The 23,072-nt window shown below is 41.9% G+C and overlaps 1 protein-coding gene across 4 annotated transcripts in view; it reads left to right on the top strand.

The window, feature by feature from the left end:
• The window catches only part of PRICKLE2 (prickle planar cell polarity protein 2), a 351,667-nt gene extending 332,337 nt beyond the window's left edge, over positions 1 to 19,330 (top strand). For all 4 annotated transcript variants that reach the window (XM_072598765.1, XM_072598767.1, XM_072598766.1 and 1 more), the window contains one exon: positions 12,253 to 19,330. In XM_072598765.1, the coding sequence (XP_072454866.1) occupies positions 12,253 to 13,127 (875 nt within the window). In that variant the 3' untranslated portion in view covers positions 13,128 to 19,330. The remainder of the gene's footprint in view (positions 1 to 12,252) is intronic.
• The last annotated feature ends 3,742 nt before the right edge of the window (positions 19,331 to 23,072 follow it).

The raw sequence follows: 23,072 nt of genomic DNA on the forward strand, positions 1-23,072 counted from the left end.
TACAGATAGATCAAGATAGATGTATATGTATATGTATGGATAGGTATATATAATAAAGAGATATAGTAAGGTGGACACCAAAGATGAATGAGCAGCCCAGAAAGGGTCTTGGCACCCCATAGACACCACCTGTGGCTCCAAGTTAGGGGGATGTCTACCCCAAGCATGTGAAGACTTTCTCCAACAGAGCGAGTACATGACAACAGTCTGTTCCACCGTCCATGAAGGTGGCTGAAGCAGGTGCTTAGAGAGCTTAGAGACTGGTCAGACATTGAAGATACCAAGGTCATCTGCTGCATCCCAGGTCAACACTGGTCATCTTGACTTTTGTCTTGCCCCTGGATTTCAATGGCTATAGAAGAGAAAGTGAGGTTAATGACTTTGTGCAACTCTGCCTCACTTAAATCCAATTCATGCACGAGTCAAGACGTCACCCCATGATATCATTGGCCCTCTTCATTGAAGGACAAACAACAGATATATAGTATGTAGATATATAGACTAGACATAGGTATGAAGAATATATATATATATATACATACAATATATGTTGGTGTGTAGAATATATAGGTGTATATGTAGTATATACATACATACTTTATATAGGTATCTACATATTACATATAGGAATGTCTATAATATATAGGTGTTCTACACATATACCTATATATGACATGTATGTGTGTATGTATGTATGTATGTAGAAAATGAGTACAAGGTAATTGTGAGGGAAGGTACCAGCAGCTGAGGGGATCAGCAAAGACTTCCTGTAGACCATAGTATCATAACTCAAATATAAATGGATTCTCTGTAGGTCACATATTGGCTCAGAAAATGACAGATTAACATTATCTGTGTTGAACTGTATTTTTTATTTATTCCATAAAGTATTTCCCAATTACAATGGAATCGAGTTCTGTAGAAGGTGGCTTGCCTAGCTGAGGGCCCATGAGTATGACTCCTCTGTTGTGGAAGGTAACACTGAAGATGAAACTAGAAAGAAAATAGGAAGTCTAACTGAAGAAGAGGAAGGAATATATTCCTGGCCTGGGAAAGATCAGGGCCAAGGGATGGAGAGGGAAAATGGACAACCACCCACAACCAACCATATACAAAGCCAGCTTGGTTGAAATTACAGTGCATGGAAGGGTGCTATGTGAAAGGAGGTCAGATTATTCTCTTGATGTTGGCTCACCTTTTGCCCTTTCTGGCCTGATCCAGCCCTCATCATTGCCCTTAACTGTGCCTCATTTCTCCAGCCTGCCCTTCAGCACTGAGCAGTGCTCCCATCTCATGCAGACCCACCTTCCCTGGGGCCCTTTCTACCTGCCCCATCTCTCCTCCCAACCTCCTCCTCTGTTCTCTGATAGAAATCTAATCATCTGATAGTGCTCAGCTAGTGTATCTGTGAATTCAAACCAGGGACCTTCAGTACTTTGAACCAGAGGAGGACCAATGTTGGTCTCTTACAGCTGGCTGACCCTGGAATGGTTTGGGGGTCAGAGAGGTCTTCCTGCGTTCCTTGTCTAATACCATACAAGCCATCCATTGCTCACTCCACCCACGCAAGAGGTCAGCCCTGCCAAGGAAAGAAACCTCAAAAGGCCATTTGGGGAGCATAGCCCAGGAATCAGAGACCAGTAATGGGAAAAGAGGAGGAGAGTGTCCTGGGAAACACCTACTCAGTTCCAAACACCCTCTTTGATGGGAAGAATCTCTGCCCCTCCCCCCAGCTGCTAAGGCCCTCTCTTCTAAGGTGACTTTGAGGGAGGCAAGACAGGTTTAGTGTCTTGGTGACCATGTTTATGAATAAACAGGGAAGAGATTACTCTGCAACATCGCAGATGCAGCTTATTCACTTGGAAAGAGCACAGAACTGAAAGCAAAAAGCCCAAGTTCCATTTCCAGGTCTGACATTTACTAGCTTTGTGGCCATAGGTGTGTTATTTCATCAATCAGAGCCTTACATTTCCCATCTGTGCAAGGGGCATCATTGTTATGAGTACTTCCACTACCAAACTCAAAAAGCTGCTGTCATCGTCGTCATCATCGTCATCATCATCATCATCATTGTCGTCGTCATCGTCGTCATCATCGTCATCGTCGTCATCATTGTCATCATCATCATCATCATCATCATCATCATCACTGTGGGATCGTTTGAAATTCACAGTGGGCTCAAATGAGGAAGTTGAGGATGCTATGGCATCATTCAATGACATAACCAGTGAATGTGGATGAAGGCAAAGAGCCTTGAAATTCATACCCAGTAAAGAGCAATCAACAGAACTGCAGAGACAAGAAATCTTAGGAGGGCAGTGGTGGCTGTCTACCCTGGTATGAGGTAGAGGGACCATGCTTGTTCAACCTGGCCCCACAGAGCAGAACAGGGAGCAAGGGGTAAAAAGTGCCAGAAAAATGTCCTCAGCATCGGAGCTGTTCCAGTGGTTGGAATTTGGGAACCCTTTGTTCCCCTTCTTTTGGAAGTCTGCAGACAAAGACTGAATGCGAACCTTTCAGGTATAGTGTAGGTGGAATCCTTCCACTTTATACCATCTCCCCTCCCACCATGTCCTCTGCAATCCAGTAACCATGGCCTCATTGTTGTTCCTGGTGTAAGATGTTCCATCGCCCAATCTAGGCATTTTCAATGGCTTTCCTACCCTCCCTGGAGTTCTCCTTACCTTCACATCCTGATTTTCTTCAAGTCAGTCAGTAAATATTTGTTAAGTGCCTACTGTGTGCCAGGCACTGTGTTAAGGCTGAGAATAGGAAAAAAGGGAGCTCCCAAGTCCAAACTAAAGATCCCCCAGAAATCTCCCCAGGAAGCCTTTCTTGATCCCTCTTAACTCCATTGACTTCCTTCTCTTGATTTTCTCCAATTCACCCTATCTATAGAGTATTTGTATGTAGTTGTTTGTGTGTGGTTTCCTCCACTAGACTATGAGTGCCCTGAGAGTTTGCCTTTTACCTCCAGCGCTCATAATGCCTGGCATGTAGCAGGTCCTTAATAAAAACGTGTTGACCATCTCCTTGCATTTTGCAATCCTTTCTTTGTCCCGATAATGAGCGAATCAGTTTTTTAGAAACATGAAAGCCAACAGGACTAGCACACCAATGGAGAGTGAATCAGCTATCATGTTCTTTTTCCATCCCATCGGTGCTGTGCTTTCCATCACTAGGAGGAGCACATAGTATGGTAGTTGTGAGGACTGGAGTTTCACAATTGAGTTCTGGACCAGTCACACATGTCACTTTCCAACTCCTCCGGTTCAAAGGCACATTCTTTGCATGAATGCCACCGAATAGCGGCACCCCTGTTGTTTTGGAATCCAAAATCAGGCCTGGGCATTTCTAGAAAAGGCAGTCACAGGCTTATGTGGGCCAGTGCAGACACTCTCTTTTCCTCCTGGGCTTGGTGCGTAATCTTCACCCAGGGGAGGCCAGACAAAAAGAAATTGTTCCAAGTCTGGTTTCTCTGGGGCAACAGGAGCAGATGGTAGGTGTGTGACCAGGCTTATGGCTGGCTGCTCTTTTTGGCACACACTTGCCAAGTTAGTGAAGCCAGATGAAGGAAGGAAAGGGCCTCCATTGAGAGCCAGATCTCTCAAGAGCTTATAGTTTAAATATATGTGTGTATGTATATATACATATAAATTTATTTTGTTAAATATTTCCCAATTACATATAAAAATTTTTAACATTCATTTTTTAAAATTTTGAGTTCCAAATTCTCTCCCTCCTTCCCATTTCACTCCTTGAGAAGGCAAACACTATATCTATGATACATGTGAAGTCATGCAGAACATATTTCCATATTATATACAAAAGAAAATACAAAAAAGCCCCCCCAAAATATAGCTTTTTAAAAAAGCATTCTCCAGTCTATACTCAGAGTTCATCAGTTCTCTCTCTGGAGGTATTTTTTATCACAGGTCCTTTGGAATTATCTTGGATCGTTGATTACAATAGCTAAGTCTTTCCCAGTTGCTTATCCCTAGAATATTGCTATCACCATGTATAGTGCTCTCCTGCTTCTCTTTACCTCATTTTGCATCAGTTCATATAAATCTTCTCACGTGTTTTCAGAAAGCATCTTACTCATCATTTCTTAGAACACAATAATATTCATCACAATCATACTACAACTTGTTCAGCCATTTTCCAGTTGAAGAGCAGTCTCAGTTTCCAGTTCTTTGCTACCACAAAAAGAGCTGCAATAAATATTTTTGTGCAAATAGTTCCTTTTCCTTTTTTTTTAAACCTCTTTGGGATACAGACCTAGTAGTGGGTCCAAGTTGGGCATGGTTCCAAATTGCTCTCCAGAATAGCTGGATCAATTCACAACTCCACCAACAGCGCATTAGTCATCCAATTTTCCCACATCCCCTCCAATATCCATCATTTTTCTTTTCTTTCATATTAGCCAATCTGATAGGTGTGAAGTGGTGCCTCAGAGTTGTTTTAATTTGCCTTTCTCTGAAAATCAGTAGTGATTTAAAGCATTTTTATATGACTATAAATTTCTTCTCCTGAAAGCTGCCTGTTCATATTCTTTGGCCATTTATTAATTGGGGAATGGCTAGCTCCCAGTAATAGTGATCATAGTTAACATTTGCATAGAAACTTTTAAGTTGCATTGTACCTTCAGTCAGTCCATTATCTCACTTCATCTTCACAACAACCCTGGGAGGTCGGGGTTATTATTATCTCCATTTTACAAACGAAGAAACTGAGGCTGAAAGGATCACATGCCTAGGGTCCCACAGCTAATAATAATAGTAACTAAATTGACATAGTACTTACTGTGTGCCAGGAATTTTGCTAAGTGTTTATAGTTATTACCTCACTGAACCTCACAACAATTCTGGGAGGTAGGTACTATCATTATCCTCATTTTATAGATGGGGAAACTGAGGCAAACTGAGGTTTGTTTGGGTTTTTTAAGTGACTTGCCCAGGGGACCATAGTTAGTAAGTGTCTGAGTCTGACTCTAAGCCCCTAAGAGCTATCCATTTCACCACCTTGCTGAGAGAGCCTGAGGGTCAGTTCAATGAAGTGTGCTTAAGGGAAAACCATTGTCTCATTTCCCAAGCACTTTCCAGCAGGCCCAACACAGTGGAATCCATTGATCACTTCGTAGAAAGGTTACCTGTATTGTGGCTGTATGCTAGGTTTTTGATCAGTGTTTATAGAATGGTTCCTATTTTGTCTTACAGTTGACACCTAAGACCTCAACCCTGACATCACTTGAGCATCCAGTGTCCCAATGGCACCAGCACTTTCTCTTCCTTGTGTATTGAGCAGATGTAATCTAGCTGCTCATTAGCTGTAGTAGATCATTCAGTAAGCACTTATTAAGCACCTTGTATGCCTGACACTGGGTTAAGATTGGAGGGGGGGGGTGGTGGCAAATCTATTCCCAGCATATGTTGACCTCTATTTTGAAGAAGAAGAAAATAAAGATTCTTTTAGCTCGAGAAGTCTTCCTTAAGAGAGGCTACATGGTATGATGAATGAGGAGTTGTCCTTGGAGCCAGAAAGAGGTGGGTTCAGGCTGAACCTCTGACTCGTGTTGTCTACATGACATTTGGCAGATATCTTAATATCTCAGTGCCTTAGACCAGAGGCATCCAACTCGTGCCAGCAAAACTTCTGGGCAAATGTAATTGGGCAGTGTTTAACAAAATAAATAAAATTACAGTACAATATAGATCATGTCCATTTGTTTTCTAACAGTGATCTGTTTCTATTTGTGTTTGGCAGTGCTGCCTTAGGCTACACTCTACAACTGAAAGTTGCAAAGAGGGTGCCATCATGCAGTGGCCAAGGGAGTTTCCTTCCCCAGGGGAGGTATTTGAAGGGATGTCACATAGAAGTATTCGACTTCTATTTGGCTTCAGATGGCAGAACCAAAAGCAATGATTAAAGCTACAAAGAGGCAGATTTGAAGCTTAGTAGCAAGAAAAACTTCCTAATGATTAGAGCTATCCCAAAGGAAATGCTGGCTCTTGAGAGAAAGAGGGTTCCCCCTTCCTGCAGAACCATTTGTCAGGCTAGTTCCTTTGGGGTATGGGCTGATCTAGGTGACTGTCGAGGTCCTTGCTGCTCTCAGATTCTGTGATTCTCAGTGACTCGTAGGGCTTATGCTCCTTCTCAGGTTTCTCCATCTCGCCCACCAGTGACCACCCCAGAAATGATTCACACTATGTCACCTTGCACACACGTGCAAGCATGGTGTTTGAAATATCCCAAGTCCTGTTGCTAAGAAACATACAGTGGTATGTAACCTCTGTCCTTCGGCTTGTTTTCTCTCTCTCCAGCTGTTACCAGTTGGACTGATGTACCTTCCTAACAGGATGAGATCAATTGACTCATTTGAGAAAGGGACCGCAAGACACCTGGCCAAAAACATTGTACTTTGTAATTAGCTTTTGATCCTCTGGGCAGACGCTGATCTATTTTAACCCAAAGGACATTTCACATGACTTGAGGACCCTCTTCTCTAATCCACCTTGAGGGTCCATATTTGATTTCATCTCTGCCATACCAAAACAGTTTAACCAAAGAATATATAGGAAGAGGGTAGCAAAAAGTAAAGTGCATCATCGGTAAGAATTATCGGAATCCGTACTTTAAAGAGACACAAATGAAAGATGAAAGCAAGGCCAAGTGATGGGAATGAACACTAATGCATAGCACAGTTCTGTAAAAACAAGCTGTGTGCCCCATTGGATGATAATCTCCTTGAGGACTGGGAAAACATTTTCTCTTTCTTTGTGTGTCCAGTGATTCCCAGAGTGCCTGGAGCATAGAAAGTGATTAATTGAATGCTGCAGACAACAAAAAAAAATTTTTTTTTAAAGCTTTGTTAGGGGAAAGAGAAGGGAGCAGAGAAGGGATAGGAGTGTTGTTCAAGAGGGATGGAATTATTGATAATGAGAAGGCTAAACTACTCAACTGTTATCTTGCTTCTGTTTTCTCTCTTAAGGAGAGTGGTTTGGGGTATGGGAAAGATGAAAGAAAAATGGTTAATAAGGCCTAGAAACTAAAGATAAGTGAGGAGATAGTAAGAAAGAATCCAGAGACCTTCAAGTTAACAGGCCAGAGCTAACTATATCCTGACACACTGAAGGGGGAAAAAACTGATGAGTGTGACAACCCAAACATTGTCAGAGAATGGAAGAGGCGCTTCAGCACTAGAGAAGGGCAAATGCCTTGGAAGAGGTCAGAGACTAAAGCCTAGGCCTTTGGAATTTGATTTCTACTCCCTGCAAAATTCAAAAACACATTATCTCAAGGATGATTTCTGAGATTTTATTTGGAAAGGAAAACTGTAATAACCAGAAGCTAAAGGGGCTTTATCAAGAACAGGTCATACTGGATTATCTCCATTTCCTCCTTCATCAGGCTAACCAGCTTAACAGATCAGAGGAATGTCATAGATGTGATTAGATTAAACATGAACATTTGACAAAATCTCTAAACTTTTCTTAGAAGTTAATTGGGAGAGATGTGGCCTATAGAAGGGGTGGTATAGTTGGGTGGTACAGATCCAATGAGTAATCATTAATATCTCCATGTCATCTTGATAGGAACCCTAATTATGACTTTAACCCCATTTTTGTCCTTGACTCTTTCCTGTTTCATATTTTTACCAATGATTTGAGCAAATTCAAAGAAGGCATGCTTGCTTGTCACATTTGCAAGCGGCAGAAAGCTAAGGTTAGCTCATTCACCAGATGGTCAACACGATGCTAAAAGATTTCAACAATGCCAGGGGTTAGATTTAATTAAGAGGAATATTAATAGATATACCTGTTATATAACACTGGAATTCCAGAAATCAACTTTACAGTATAGGATGGGAGCAGACCTGGCTAGGTAACAGTTTATGTGAAAAAGAGCCAGGAGTCCTGGAGATGACAATCCAAGCTCAGTATGAGTCAGAGCTTTGTTGTGGTAGGCAAAAGGAAGAAAGAAAACTAATCTTGACATAGACTGCATTAAGGGAGGCATAATTTCTAGAACAAGGAAGATGTTCTCTGCTCTTGGCAGACCACATCTCTAGAGTCCTGGGTTTGGTTTTGGATGCCACCTTTTGGGAAGGATGTTGCCAAGGTAGTGCTCATCCAGAAAAGGATGACCTTGATGGTGGGAGAACTTGTAACCATGCCATCTGAAGATTAATTGAAGGAACTGGGGGGTATGAATCCTGGAGAAGAAAAGGCCAATGACATTATGGCTGTTTTCATCTGTCTCGATGGCTGTCATTGTCAAAGTGGCTTGATAAAGTAAGTCTTATTGGGTCCAAAGGGCAGAACTAGAAGCAGTGGCAGGAAGTTACAGGGAGATCTGTTCAGGTTCTTTTTCCTAATCTTTGTGGCATGCCTTGTGGAAGGGGCTTGAAGTCTAGCTCACAGGGGAGAGATATCAGCTCCAAAGTAGCAACAGTGTCTCTGAAATGCAGTCTCCAAATCCTTTTGTGTTGACAGGTTTAACCACATAGGCCAAAGGAAGGATTTGAGTTATTTATCCCTAATAGAGAAAAGCCTGCCCATGCTAAATGAGGTGAACTAATGAGACAGAGCATGGACATTGATGTGACCGCTGGCCATACTGACGTTTTTGTAAAAATAAACAGAAGCCTTGAACACGGCGGCTGTCGAGTCAGTGCCTGTCACAAGCTCTACATAATTTGGAGAGAAAAAAGCAGGGGAGGCCTATCGACAACAGTTTTCCATTCTAAGAAAGAAAAAAGCCATAGTGTTCTACGATTGCCCAGGTTTCTCTCACCAAAGTCTCTGAGTATGTTGAGCAAAAATATTGTTCATTTCTTAGCTAGGGAACAGAATCTTCCTTTCAGCTCAGGTTTTAGTACGCGTCCTTGGGAGAACCAATACTAATATTCATGGAAGAGGAGTTGATTTGGGTGACACTTTGGAGTCCATTTCAGTGTTGGGCTAGTTTAACCATGTAAGAAAGTCTTGACTTAGAAACACCTTATGCCACAGATACAGATCAACAAGGTCAGGGAGGTTGATCTCTATTCCTGGCAGAATCTGAGAATACATTATTAAAAACACTCTGACTCCGTCTTAGAGAGTTGCTCAGCGGCAAAGCTTGAACCTCTTCTTCCTGATTCCAAAGACCCGCTAGCCTTTCTCCCGCACTCTGTTACTTAGTTTATTATACAGTGGTTCATGATTTAATCAGTTCATATTATTTTTTTTATTCTTTAAAAGGCATGACTTTTGCAAAGAGTAGATATAGCAAGGAAGGAAAGGATGCATGGTGAAATGTGGGCAAGGACCAGAGTTCCAATCTCACCTCTAGATGCTTATTACCTTTATATCTTTAGGTCAAGTCACCCTGAGCCTGTTTTTCCTTCTGTCAACTAAGAGGGTTGGACTAGGTAGATTCTGTGACCCCTTTTAGCTGTAGGATCCCAAGAGATCAATAAAAAGTTGTTTTCTTCAGGTTGTTTTAAGTCCATAATCCTGAGGGTGTAGCTGCTTGGGCGAAACAAAATGAAGCTGTGAGTAATTATCTGGTGAGCGTGATTAGTGAACGTGTTTGATCCTTTGCATCAAGTTTGGGAATCAGAGATATCTGAATAACAACGTAAGTTCAGTTTCACTCAGTCTGTCTCTGCTCATGGAATGTTTCTCATTGGCTGGTGGAGCCCATGCTCCTGCCATCTTGGAGTCATGCAAGTTGCTCATTTGCAGTATGTTTGTGTCTCTGATTAGTAAGAGGCTCAAACAGTTTTGTGATGATGCCGCATATTTGGGGGCTAATTATGAGCCCTCATACTTTCAAATCGGAGCAATACCAGATGGTGGGATCTATAATGAATAGAAAGACAAAATAAGATTGACAGGTGTGATGCTGATTATTTTTGTTTCTTTAAGTTGGGAAACTCAATTTGTTTGAATTTATAATTGATGATTTTCTGTATCCAAACTTGCTAGGAATCAAGAAGATGATTGCTTTCTTCTCCCAATTTTTTAGGTTGGGGGAACTTGGGGATAATACTTCTCCTAGACATAGTCTTGGGGTTTTCCATGAGCATTCTTAGAGTCTGGAAACCAAATTCTCCCCTCAGTTTTTTATGCCTAACTTGGGCAAGAATTGTGCAAGAGAAGAATCTGAATCTTTCAGGTTGCTCATGAATAGGAATGTCATGAGTTATTCAAACTTCCAACCACATCCCCATCTCTCCCTGCTCCCTGCTCCCCACATACATTTTGTTTACTGTTGAGAGTAATTGATGATAAACTCTGGAGTTTCAGAGAGCGGTGCAAGAGGCCGGTGCTGCTATGGAGTCTCTGCTTTCCCTACAGCAGATTTCCTTTTTTGGGGATGATCAAGATTGTACCGAGGTCTCTCTACTGTGTACTGGCAAAGGGAGAGGGGGAGAAGATCTCCCTAATGATATCGTGGGGACCGCTGCCTTTTCCCAGCACCAGACTGACCCCTCTGTTTTAGTACATGTTTGCTTCCCTGTTCCTGCTTCACTTTGGGGGTCGTAGACAATTGGTCAAGAAGACGGCATGTTTAGGAATTTATGATATTTGGAAGGGTTATTTATGCAGGCCCTAATTCTATTAGAGGACTCAGGTAAAAAGCCCTCCGAAGATAAATGAATACCATCTGTATTACTGGGGCCTGCCTGGATAACTTTCCTTGGTAAATGTGATTTTGGAGATTTTCATTTTTTCCCCTCCAAAAGTTCACCCACCCCTGCTGCTGCTCGTTCATCATCATACATTATAACCTTCCATCTGAGCCTCCACATCGGGGCAGGCTCTGGAAATGATTAGCCTGTAGCAAATCAACTTTGGGGGTTTGTTTCTTCCAACTTCACCTTCTCTTTGGCTGCTTATCTATGATATACAACACCCCACTTGTCATGTATAAAAATCCTAGGATTTTTAAAAAGGATTGGGCTGGGCGGGGGGGGAGAAGTCATCTGGGTGTTGTGGTTAGGGCAGAATGCAGTTTGGTGCCATGTAAATATCGCTGAACCTGGAGTCACGGAATTTCAGATTTAGACCTGGAAAGGAACTTGAAGGTCACCAAGTTCAGCCTCTTCACTTACAGCTGAGCAAACTGTGGCCCAGGGTTGCAAATTCTAAATGTCTGAATCAGTATGTGAACCCAGGTCTTCCTTCCCCTGCCCCTGACCACTTGATGCTGCTGCTAAGTACAAATTCTGGATCTTCCGTTAACTACCAACACAAACTTGGGGAACTCATTTTTCATTCCCTTATCTGTAAAGGGAGGGGGTTTCCACTAACTTCCAGCCTAGATCTCCCTACAGTGCAGCCCTGCTTGTGTGAGTGAGTGCAAAGATGGACCTGTTTGACATCAGGGTTGGCTGGGGGGTGCAGAATGTTGCACTTTATTGGAAAAAGCAGAAATGACTTTAATGTCCCCTGCTTTGTTCTGAATTTTCTCCTGGGTGCCAATCTAGCAAATAGCTTGCCATAGAAAGGAAATAGAAAATTACAAGGACATCGTCAATTTCCTTCAGGTAGTCAGAGTCAGGGTGTCCACTGGGATGAACTGTGGAGAGATCCAGCTGTCGTCTGCAGGGAGCCTGGGCTCAGTGAGGGGTATACCATTAAGATACAGACTCCTTAGTGAAAGAAAGCTTCCCAAGAGGAGAAACTGCCCCTGGTGTGTGTGTCTCTCCCTTCCAGGACACTAGGACACCATTTAGCCTGGATACAGGGGCAGTCATTTGCTAAGTGATTAAATGGCCTGAAAGAATAAATGTGGCTTCCTAAAGGGTCTGATCTCCACCTGAGGAGGGAGTCTTCCTCAGGGGATCTACCACTCAGTGGTTGAGATAGAGGAGCTCTGTGGGCAGCAAGTGTAACAGCTGCTTTGTCATGAGAGGTAGGGTGGAGTAGCGGAAATCTTGCAAGTCTCAGTGAGAGGAGATACCCGGATTTGAATCCCACATTTCATACCTAGTTGAAATATAAGTATTTCATACTTATACATGTATTTATTACATCAAATGATGGAATCTCTCTTATCTTCTGTTTCTCCATGTGTAAAATGAGAACAAATAATGTGCAATGTTTACTTCACGGTCCCTGGACCAGTTGGCCTCCTAGGTTCCGTCTAGATTTAGACCTTGGATCCTTTGAGGATCCTGGGCAATACCTCATGGTGTTATGTTCACCTGTCAGTCCCATCTCTGCATATTAATTTATACAATCCTGTCTCCTTCCTCAGGCCTCTCTGCTGATGGTGGTGCCAAGCGACAGGAGCATCTTTCCCGATTTTCCATGCCTGATCTGAGCAAAGACTCAGGGATGAACGTCTCAGAGAAACTGAGCAACATGGGGACCCTGAACTCATCCATGCAGTTCCGCAGCGCAGAGTCCGTCCGCAGCCTCCTGTCTGCCCAACAGTACCAGGATATGGAGAGCAATCTGCACCAGCTGTCCACCCCTATCAGATACAGGGACCTGCAGTCTCGAGGAAGGATGCACCAAAGCTTCGACCTCGAGGGGGGCATCTCCAGCAGCAAGCTGCCAGGCCAGGATGGAGCCCGGATCCAGCCGATGAGTGAGCGTACCCGCCGGCGGGCAAGCCCCCGGGATGATGCCCGCCGCTTTCGGCCCCACCGCTCCCGGCGCTCCCGGAGGTCTCGTTCTGACAACGCCCTGCATCTGGCCAGCGAGAGGGAGGCCATCTGCCGTTTGAAAGAGCGGCCCCCACTGAGAGCCCGGGAGGACTATGACCAGTTCATGCATCAGAGGAGCTACAGAGAGAGCCTGGAGCAGGGGTCCCGCCGGGAACTCTACGGCCAGTGCCCGCGGACTGTCTCCGACCTGGCTTTGCAGAATGCCTTTGGGGAACGCTGGGGACCCTACTTTGCCGAATACGACTGGTGCTCCACCTGCTCCTCCTCCTCCGAGTCCGACAACGAGGGCTATTTCCTGGGGGAGCCTATCCCCCAACCGGCCCGTCTGCGGTACGTCACCAGTGAGGAGCTTCTGCACAAGTACGGCTCCTACGGCGTCCCCAAATCCTCCACGTTGGGGGGCAGAGGACAGTTGCACAGCCGGAAAAGACAGAAGAGCAAAAACTGCGTCATATCTTAATGTCCGTCCTGCAGCAGCAGGAGCTGAGAATGTAAATCCATACACTTGCACTGTTTTCGAATTTAAAGCGCTTTTACCTTGTTTGTCACTAAAGGCCCTGACAACTGAGATGGAGGCAAGGTTAGGGATCGGCTTCTAGAGATAGTCACGGTTCTTGGCATGGTGAATATTTTTTTTTGCACATCTCACTTTGGAAACACTTCGGACTGTCCCTTTGTCTGAGTGCTTGTGTTCCTTTCTCTCCAGTTCTGTGTTCAGTTACCACACTTTAGCAAATTATTTACTCCCCGCTTCTCTTACTATCTCATTTTTTAGGACTTTTTTTTCTTCCAGTAAGTGATTTGTTTATCAGCCAGTACCCAAGACTAAGTTATTTACATGTCCATTGTAAATGCAATGTAAATGAGAGTTCTGATAAAAATATTTTTGTATTTTGTAATATCAGAGGAATTTCTATATCGTAGGACTCAGTGGGAAATTGCATGAACAGCCAGCATTGTTAAGTAGAATTACAAGATGGTTTCAGGCCATCGGGTTTTTTCTTTCCCTTTTTAGATTTCTATATAAAATTTGTTATATATCAGTGAGACATTTTTTTCAAAGGAGTATATACATATATATTGTGTGTATATAAGCACATACACACAAACATACAGTTTGACTCTCTGTGGCTGGAAACTAAAAATGACAGCAAGAACAGCATAGAGACACAAAGCATTTAATGCTTCATTCCATCTAAAGGAGTCTACAGGGTTTATTTACCGAAGTCTGCTCACACCCTCAGTAGAAATTGCTTTCTATCCAGCGATAGTCATTTTTGAAAACTGCAATTGTAACTTTCACCAACTTCAGAAGCTAGCCAGTGTCAGTGAAGTCCAATGAGAAAAGCCATCTACATTGGGGACATTGAGGTTGCTTCACATTGATCTATTCCTTGGGGAATTTTTTTAAAGTGTCCGTGGTTCCATTGTGTGGTGTCTGCATGGCCCTGTTCTGAGTGTGGTGCTGGTGTTTCCTGGATTATGTTATCTGCTTTCCTTGACCAAGGCAGAGGGAGGACTGCCGTGATAGATAGGCAACCCAGTAGCCTTAAAGCAAATGAATTATAACTTGGAGCTCAAGTCAAAAGGAAATTCTAGCAGGTGGGACAGAGTTTGAGGTGATTTGTTCTTTCTGGGTTGTTCATCAAAGGGCAAGGTAAATTGTAAACAGGAAGCAAGTCAAAGGTAGAAATTTTATGGGTGTTAATTAGCGAGAACAGAAGAGGAGACAAGTGTTTTACAGTTAACTGAGATTCTGTCGGAAGTATTGCTTCCCTTGTCTCTCTCTGGTTTCAGTGAGGAAATGTAAGGGTACCTCTCCAAAAAAAGTGCCCAGTTCAGGAAATCTTCAGTAGTCAAGGTATCTGACTCACCTCAATAGGCCAAGATAACTGGGGTTAATGTAGAAAGTCTACTGATCCCATTGGCTTATAAAAACAGAAACCACTGAGAAGGAAGATTTCCAACTCTAAGGTTAGGTTGAAAGGCAAGGAGTATACATTTAGTTAGAGAAGGCATTTGGGCTTGTGTTGTCTACCTTAATGCTAATTTTCCTACTTTGATTCTATTAAAAAAAAAAAAAAACCACGGAGAAGCGCCTATATCGCTTCTACTCCTTTCTCATCCTTCATTGATTATGGCAGTTAAGATAATCCACCAGAAAACTGACCTTAAGTGAGACCTATGTTTAAATGTGTTACACTTTGTATCTCATTGGTAACTGGCCTTGGTGGGGAGCACGTGATGATTTTCCAGTATAGTACATGCCTTTTCTTAGTGTTTTTCTTTTTATTAAGAGGAAGTGATAAGCAGATTTTCAGATCCCATCCTAAATGGGTCTGAGGGAAGGAAGGCTTTAAAGGAAATATATATATATATATGGCATTCAATGCAGGATATATGAAAATAATTTGCTTTTCAGGTATAAATAGAACATTTGTCATTGTCACTGATTTAAAAAAAAAAAGCAATGCAGATGTTGGTCGTGGCAGTTTCCCGCATGCTATGTTTCATATCTAAGCGCTTTGTTAATTATCTGAGCCTCTGGAGAATTAAGTGTTATGTTTCTATAATAAGTTTGTAAACTGCTTGGCAAACTGATTAAGAAATAATCTGCAACCCCACTCTACTAAGTGGCAGGTTTCTGGTAGAAAGATATGATGTATTTAAACTTTTGATCTCATGAAGGGAATGAAAAGGAATTTTGAAAAGAGGAGAATTGAACGATTATAGAACTGCTGAGAAGTTGTCTCCTATGTCCCCCATTCCAAAAAAAAAAGAATCTCTCTCTATAACATTGCTTCCTAACAGCCCTTCAAAGTATCCTACTTCCCTTGCCAAAACAAGGCTTTAATTACTCCATCTCCACTGAAGAAGAAATTGACATCTATTAATTACCCCAAAGGGACAAGGCAAAAGAAGAGGTCATCCCCATAAGGCCTTTGTTCTCCCACATCCACCATGGTTCCATTATTTTAGCTAATAAAGGTCCAGGTAAGGGTCAACTAGGTTGATCTGTTCTGTGATCATGGACAGCACCCCCAGCTTTAGCAGACCACTTTCCCCCAAAATGCCACCAGTGATAAGAGGAAGTAAGGTAACTGAGGGGAAAGTAGAGAAATCATTCCCATTATTTCACTGTTACTAGAAAAATAAATCCAAGTAAATGTCCTCTGAAAAGCCAAGGAATCCCTGATAGATCATCATCACATATGAAGCCTCCAGCCCACTAACTAGTAAGTATTTAACTTTCATCTACTTCATTCCTCTAGGCAATTTCTCCTTTCTCTTAAGTAGGTAGAGGGAGAATTTGGGATCCTTGGTTGAGTGACCCTTTTAAAGATCTGTAATTACAACAATGTGGGCAGTCCCTCTACCAGTGCTGCTGAAGTTCCTCAATAACAGTCTTTGAGAGAAGGTGGGACCGTATATTTTCTCTTTCTTTAAGAAAAGGTTTGGCTGAGACATTCCTCACCCTTGAGACAACTCTATGGAGATTCCCTCACCGTTTAGCTTGCTGGTTCCTCAGACAGTAGATATGGGCCATCCCTGTGTTCAAACCCAGGACTTTCCCAGCTTGGAAGGACCTTCCAGGACATACATTCCACTTGTACATACTTTAAAAACTCAGAGTCACTTACACAACTGGGTAAGAGACTGAGGTAGGGCTTCTGTGGAGATCAGACATCATGATCATCTCTAAATATCGGTGGAAGGGATCCTGCATCTGAGCCCTATCCCTAGAGTCCTTACAGATAGACCTATTTATACTTGAAAGGGCAGTTAGCCATGGATAGATAGGTTTCAGTCTGCATCACAGGAGGGAGCACATATAACTAAGATTAAAGATCTCTCCAAGGGAATTCACTTTGAGACATTGCCTCTGGTTTCACTTCCTTCTTTACACTTGGTTTCGTTCATTCACCCTTGGTACCGAGCTCTTCTTTCTTACGCATACTTCAAATTTGAAATTAGGTTCACATTCTTTTGCAGATGAATTCCGTGACAAAGGAATTGGCCCTTTCTGAAACCATCTAAAAAGTGAGACTCTCAAAGCAATTGTCTCAATAGATGTAGCCTTAGCAGAGTCTCAAGTTTTGGAAGAGCCAGAGAGTTTGCCCAATTTGATGAAGATATTAAAAATCAGTATACTTGAAATAATCAACCGTTACAGAATGCAACCAAACTGCTGTAGGACGGGGGGTGAGAGATATTTCAATTATCTTTGCTATCTTGTTATTATGATTCTAGATGGTCTACCTTTCTCATGTGGCAGAACTTGACCTTTCCTGGTGCACTCAGTGGTCATTTATTCACATACCCTTTTATTGTGCATTCACAGAATCACAGAACTTTAGAATTGAAAGGGACTTCAGAGACCATAACCCAATCTATACCCCCAAAAACTCCCCCCTGAAAGACCCAACAAGTGATTTTCCATCTTCTACCAGATGATTTTAAAAGAAGGAAAATTCACTTTCTGGGGTCACCAATTCCAGTACTGGACAGCTTAAATGATAGGAAATCATTCCTGATCTCAAGCCTAAATTGGTCATTTTTCATCTACCCATTATTCCTGTTCCTTCCCTGAGGGTGGGAGTCAGGGAGAAGAGGCAAATTTACCACCTTGAGTCTAACTATCTATTGACCTACTCACTCCTGGAATGGTCATTGAAAGTGAGAGGAAGGGGAATTATCAGGACAGTAATTCCTGGCTCCCAGCCTATCAGTGGGCAGGGCAAAGTATCTCCTATTCTCAGTTGCTTATCTCCACCTTTTCGTACCTCACATCTTTATGCACCCCCACTCATCAGCCTAAGGTATCCTTCATCTTTCTACTCTGAGACCCAGAAGCAGTTGTCTTTCTTCCTTCTGCGTCCCTGCAATAAAATACTATGTGCTGACAAAAATTTTCCCAGAATCTCCCTGTTCTCTAGTCAAAGTGGCCATGGTTGAGTTCATCATATTAAGTGCCCATAACTCGTGAGCTGAAAGGAGTACAAAAGCTACCGAGATAGGAATGAGCAATGAGGGCATTTTCAAGCAAGCCTAGGGGATCATGACTTTCTAAGCCTCTCCATAAAAACTCCTTGGGTGCCCTCTTCTTTCCTTGTGTTTGTTGTCAACTTGTACAAACAAACCTTCTCTTGCCTCTTATTTCCTTTTTATGGTGATGCATTGTGACTCTTCTAATTCCTTCCTCGAATATGAAAATAAGATGAGGGATAAGCAATATGAGAACAATGTGCTGGTTGTATTTTCCCATCATCCAGGAATTGAAAAGAGTGCTCTCTCTCCCAGAAGCACAAGTCTCCCAAGGCAGAGTAGAGAATTGAGACAATTACTTGGATCATTCAGATCCCCAAAGTCACTGCTGTATCTTACCTTTAGCCGACTGAGGATGACATTTGAATTTAGGGGATTCCTTGCCCACATGCAAGTCAAATAGTATTGTAAGTCAGTTTCAAATGACGTCTTTCTGATACTCAGCTATGAAGGAAACTTTCAACTGGGGTTGGGAACCAACCAGCTGTACCCCTTCCTTGATGATCAATAGGGCCTACAACTTGTCAGGGTGATTAGTTAAAAGCAGTTATCCAAGTTGGAGGAATTAGATTTCTTTTCCATTTCCTAATAAAATTCAGATGAGCAACTCTAATCAACAAAAAAATCCCATAAAACATGGCATTGTTAGGAGGCATAATGTTTAATAAACATATTTCCTGCCGACAAAGCTAGATTTCACAGAGTGGGGGTAGGGGGGAGGGTGGGGGAATGTTTGTAGTGTTAGGAAAATATTTCTGTGACTTAGAGGCCAACCTATAGGATAGAATGGTGTTTTGTTACCCAGGGTGGGGGATGCAGGGAATTGATTGGTTGATAGGGCAAATTTTATATAGTCACTGCCCTTGTTGAATGTTGAAAGGTAGACTCTGGATTTGGAGTCAGGGGACTGGGTTCAAATCCTCACTTCACTGCTCACTGCATTATGTGGCTTTGGGCAAATCACTTTTCTGACCTTTGGCTTAAGCTAAATTACCTCTGAGGTCCCTTCCCAGTCTGCATGTATGATCCCATGTGCAAACATGCTACATGGGCCACGAGTCAGTCTCCTTGTATCAGGAAAATGATTTTAGAGTATGCTTAACATTTGAAAAGGTCAGCTTCCTCAGAAAAACTAACTCCTTCTCAGCAAAGACCTTTTCCTTCTACACACGTGGTGTGTCCCGCAGCCACCAGATCCTTTTACTGTAGTCAGTGGGACCCTAGCCACAAGTGCCCCCAGCTCGGTTGTATTTTAAGGAATATAAAGTCTCCATCTTCTTTAACCAGTTATGACTTTGGCCTTTTTCCCATCCTAAACACACATACATTCCTTCATGTTAAAGGATTGTTTTTTCTCTCTCCTACTTTGATTTCAAGGGCACAAACAAAACCTCAAAGAGACCAAGTAGGTGAAGTGGGCCTGAGTCTGTGCTGTTGAGTCAAAGATTGCCAAGCTCTTTGTTAAAGAATGTGCATTGGGCCTTTGGTGTGGGCTGTCTGCCAGAGACCGTTTGAACATTTTGCTTGAGATCTGTGCCCTGTAAAATGGATATAACGTTTTACCAATGTCTGTAATACATTTGTAAACTTCCAATAAAATTTGAATCAAACAAACAATGCCATCTTTCCTCATATACCACAGTTTTTCCAGATTACTGTCATAAAGGTTGCCTTTGAGCATTGTGACCAAGAAGAGGAGGGCCCATGTCAATGGACAAGACCTACTTTGTAAGTTGAACAATTAATCAAGTGTTTCTTAAGTGCCTACTATGTGCCAGGCACTGAGCTAGTCTTTGGGGATACAAGCAGAAGAAATAAAACAATCCCTACTCACAAGTTGCTTACATCCTAATGAGAGAGACCACAAGTACACATACATATAGCATAAATATGAAGTTAATAAATACAAATATATACAGATTAGTTAAATACAAAGTAGTAAGGAGGGGAGGGCCCTAGGAATTGAGTGAAGAAAGGCTTCATGGAGAAAATGGTACCTGAGCAGTATTTTAAAGAGAATGACTATATGACATAGTGCATTCCATCATGGGCACAGACATGAGAGATGATGCCATAAGTGAGGAACAGAGGCCAGTATCACTAAATTCCATATTGCCAAAGGGAGAACAATATCTGATGAGGTGGGAAGAGTGTGTTGAGACCAGGTTACATATATTTAAAAACAAAATAGAGGCATTTATGTTTTATTGTAGTGGTAACAGGAAGCCATTGGGGTTAGTTGAGTTGAGAAGTCATATGGTCAGAGTTGCATTTAAGGAAAAATACTCTGACCAATTAAAGGCATTTCTTCCTTGGTGTTTCTTTATTTTGGGGAAGTGGGGCAATTCTTGAAACTGAGTTATGTTCAGGCATACAAGTTTTCATTTCTAATCATCTATGCTTTCTATGGAATGGGCCAGTGCCATCAATAATCCCAAAGAGTATTCACTTTTGAAATTGAATCTGTGTATGTTTAAGTAAGGAGATTTATTATTTATTATATAAGTTATTGTTTGTTTAGGCTAGTGTCACATGGGAAACTTGGTGTGGGATTAAGATTTAATAGTAGTGCATAGGGTCAGGGTTAGTCCCATTGTGCATGGGAGTTACTCACTATGCATTTTTGCTGTACGCTACATAACCATTTAAAAAAAAAAACTGGTTTGACTAATTAATTTACTCCTTTTAATCTTATTCTCCTGAACAAGACAATTGTTCAATTGTTACTTCAACCGAAGGCATCATGATCTATATGAATAGATGTTGAGTTGTTGAGCACAGGATAGGGCACTATGAAGAATGTATATATTCAGATTAGTCAATTTCTTTTGGTGTCTTTGTTCCATTCTTATTTTTATAAAAATGGTATTAAGAGAGTAGCTAATTGTTATTGAGACAAGAATACAGAAAATTGGATTTTATTGGCAGCTGGTCAGTGTTTTCTCCTTTGAAGGGAAGACAGTGAGGGTTGTGATGAGCATTTTGGGGGAGATCTCCATTGGAGACACGAGCACCTTTGGGCAACTATCTTTGTATCTGAAGGAAATCAACAAGCATTTGTTAAGTATTATATGTCAGGCACTGTGCTAAGCACCAGAAATACAAATACAAGCAGGACAAAACATGGCATATCTTCAAGAAGTTTATACTCAAATAGGGAAAGATAACACAAAAGGAAAGTGAAAGGGGCAAGGTATGGGAGGGAGAGAGATAGGCTTGTGAAGGCACAGTGGCAAACGTCCATAGAGTCAGGAGGGGAGTTCAAGAAAGGAATGAAGATATAGTTGACCTGGGCATGTTCCTTAAAGGAGGATTATTGTTGTTGTGTTTGTCCTTTGTTCTCAAAGAGGACCATGACATCAAGATGGTGACATGACTTGCAGTTGACTTTGATTTGAGTGAGGGAGGGCTGTGCAAGGTAACCAACCTCACTTTCTTCTTCTGAGCCATCTGGGTCTAGTGACCTGATATTCATCAGGATGACTGGAAATGGCCCAGGAGGCCTTAGAGGAGGAACTGACCAGTCAGAAGGAGGAGCTGTAGGAGTGGAGTGTACTTCCAGTGTGAGAAGGTCAGGGGTGATGGAGTGAACTTTCATGGTGAAGAGGTTGAAAAGACAGAATAAAATTCTAGGATGAGAAGGCAGTTATATACAGGTTAGTTGGAAAGTCAAGAGTGGGGAGATGGTGACCAGTAATGATGGATCAGTGCTGAAAATCCTAATGTGTTCTAAAGGTTGTACTTGCAAGAAATGAAATTCTTGCATTGAATTGTCCCCTACCAAAGGAAAACAAGCCCGTATTTCATGACTGGTAGCACTGAGAGCTACCTGTATTGACTAACCATGTCTTCCCTATCCAGAAGAATACAAAATATGAGTATCTTTTTCTCTTTTTCCTTAGGCCTTGATTAAGAAATACATAATATTTCTAGCTCAACTCCAATCCTGTTTTGGGAGAAAATCTAGTTAGAATACTAGATCAACATTAGAAGACCAATGGTAATGATTCCCAGTTGAGGTTATGTGGTATGTTAGAGTATGACAAATATGAAATCTTCCTTTTGAAATTCTTGACACTCCATAGAGGATTATGCTGTCTTCCTCTAAGTTTCTCAATATTAAATTCATGTTAATTGATTATAATGCTCTAAATGATTATCTACCGTGTTTTACCATGTACTATATATAGATATATCTATGTATATATCTATAGATATAGATACACCTACATATACACACACACAACTCTTTAAGAAGGGAGAAGGATAGATGGTGAAACTCAGTAGCCAATCAAATTTCACAATCCCAAAGAAACTGAGAATCACTGATTCTAGGCTTCCTCAATCATGGTTACGCTCTGTCAACCTAGACAAATCACTGTTTCTCAAGGAACCTGTAGTCCTTTATATCCATAATGACAGTCCTGTGAATAGCATTGAGGAAGAAATCAATTCAGTTCAAGCCTTTAGTTTGTCTTTTCAATATCCATAACTGTGTAAGGCTCTGGGGATACAAAGATATATAGGGAACTAGTCCCTGCCTTCATGTAAGCAAGCATTTTAAGCTTTTTATTATGTGCTGAGAGCTGGTAGTACAAAGAAAAAGCAAAAATAGTCCTTGCCCACAAGAGGATTGCATTCTCCTGGAGGAAGCAATACAGAAATAAATACCTAATTTCTTCAAAGTAATTCTGGGGAATAACACCAACAATGTGGCATTAGGAGATCCCTAATGTAAGAGGGGCTACTTGAATTGAGCCTTGAAGGGAGTCAGGAATTTCAAGAGGCTGAGGTCAGGAAGGAGAGCACTCCACACATAGAAGACAACATAAGAAGGTCCAAAGACCTTGTTTCTCAAATATACGTCTTACCAGTATGGATCTGTTACATAATGGGTTTCTTATGGTCTTACCAGAAAAACTTTTCCCAGCATCATTTTGGAATGCAGTCTTATCTGAGATGCCCATGTAACCAAGAAGAGTGCATCAGAAGATATGATAGATAAACATCCAAGAAATGAACAGGGAGAGGTTTTAAGGGGGAAATAGTTGTTATTAAGTGATAGTTAATCATAAGCAGCAGGAGACAAGATATTTTAATAGCTTCCTCAGTAAAAATACCAGTGGGTACATGTTCCCATTGGAAGGTTTGCCTGCATGCCAATGCTGGAGACAAAGCTGATCATCACCCTTAAAGCTAGGAAGCAGACGAGAAGCCCCAGATAGTAAGATTAATGCCCCTAGATCTATCTTCTCAGCAGCAGAAGGTAGTGGAACTGGATGGCCTGGAACTTAAAGGTGATCTAAATAAGGAAACAGAGAGGGGGAGGAGCCAAGATGGCAGAGTAGAAAGACACATA

This window comes from Notamacropus eugenii, chromosome 3 (genome assembly GCF_028372415.1).
Source record: "Notamacropus eugenii isolate mMacEug1 chromosome 3, mMacEug1.pri_v2, whole genome shotgun sequence".
Lineage (NCBI taxonomy): Eukaryota > Metazoa > Chordata > Mammalia > Diprotodontia > Macropodidae > Notamacropus > Notamacropus eugenii.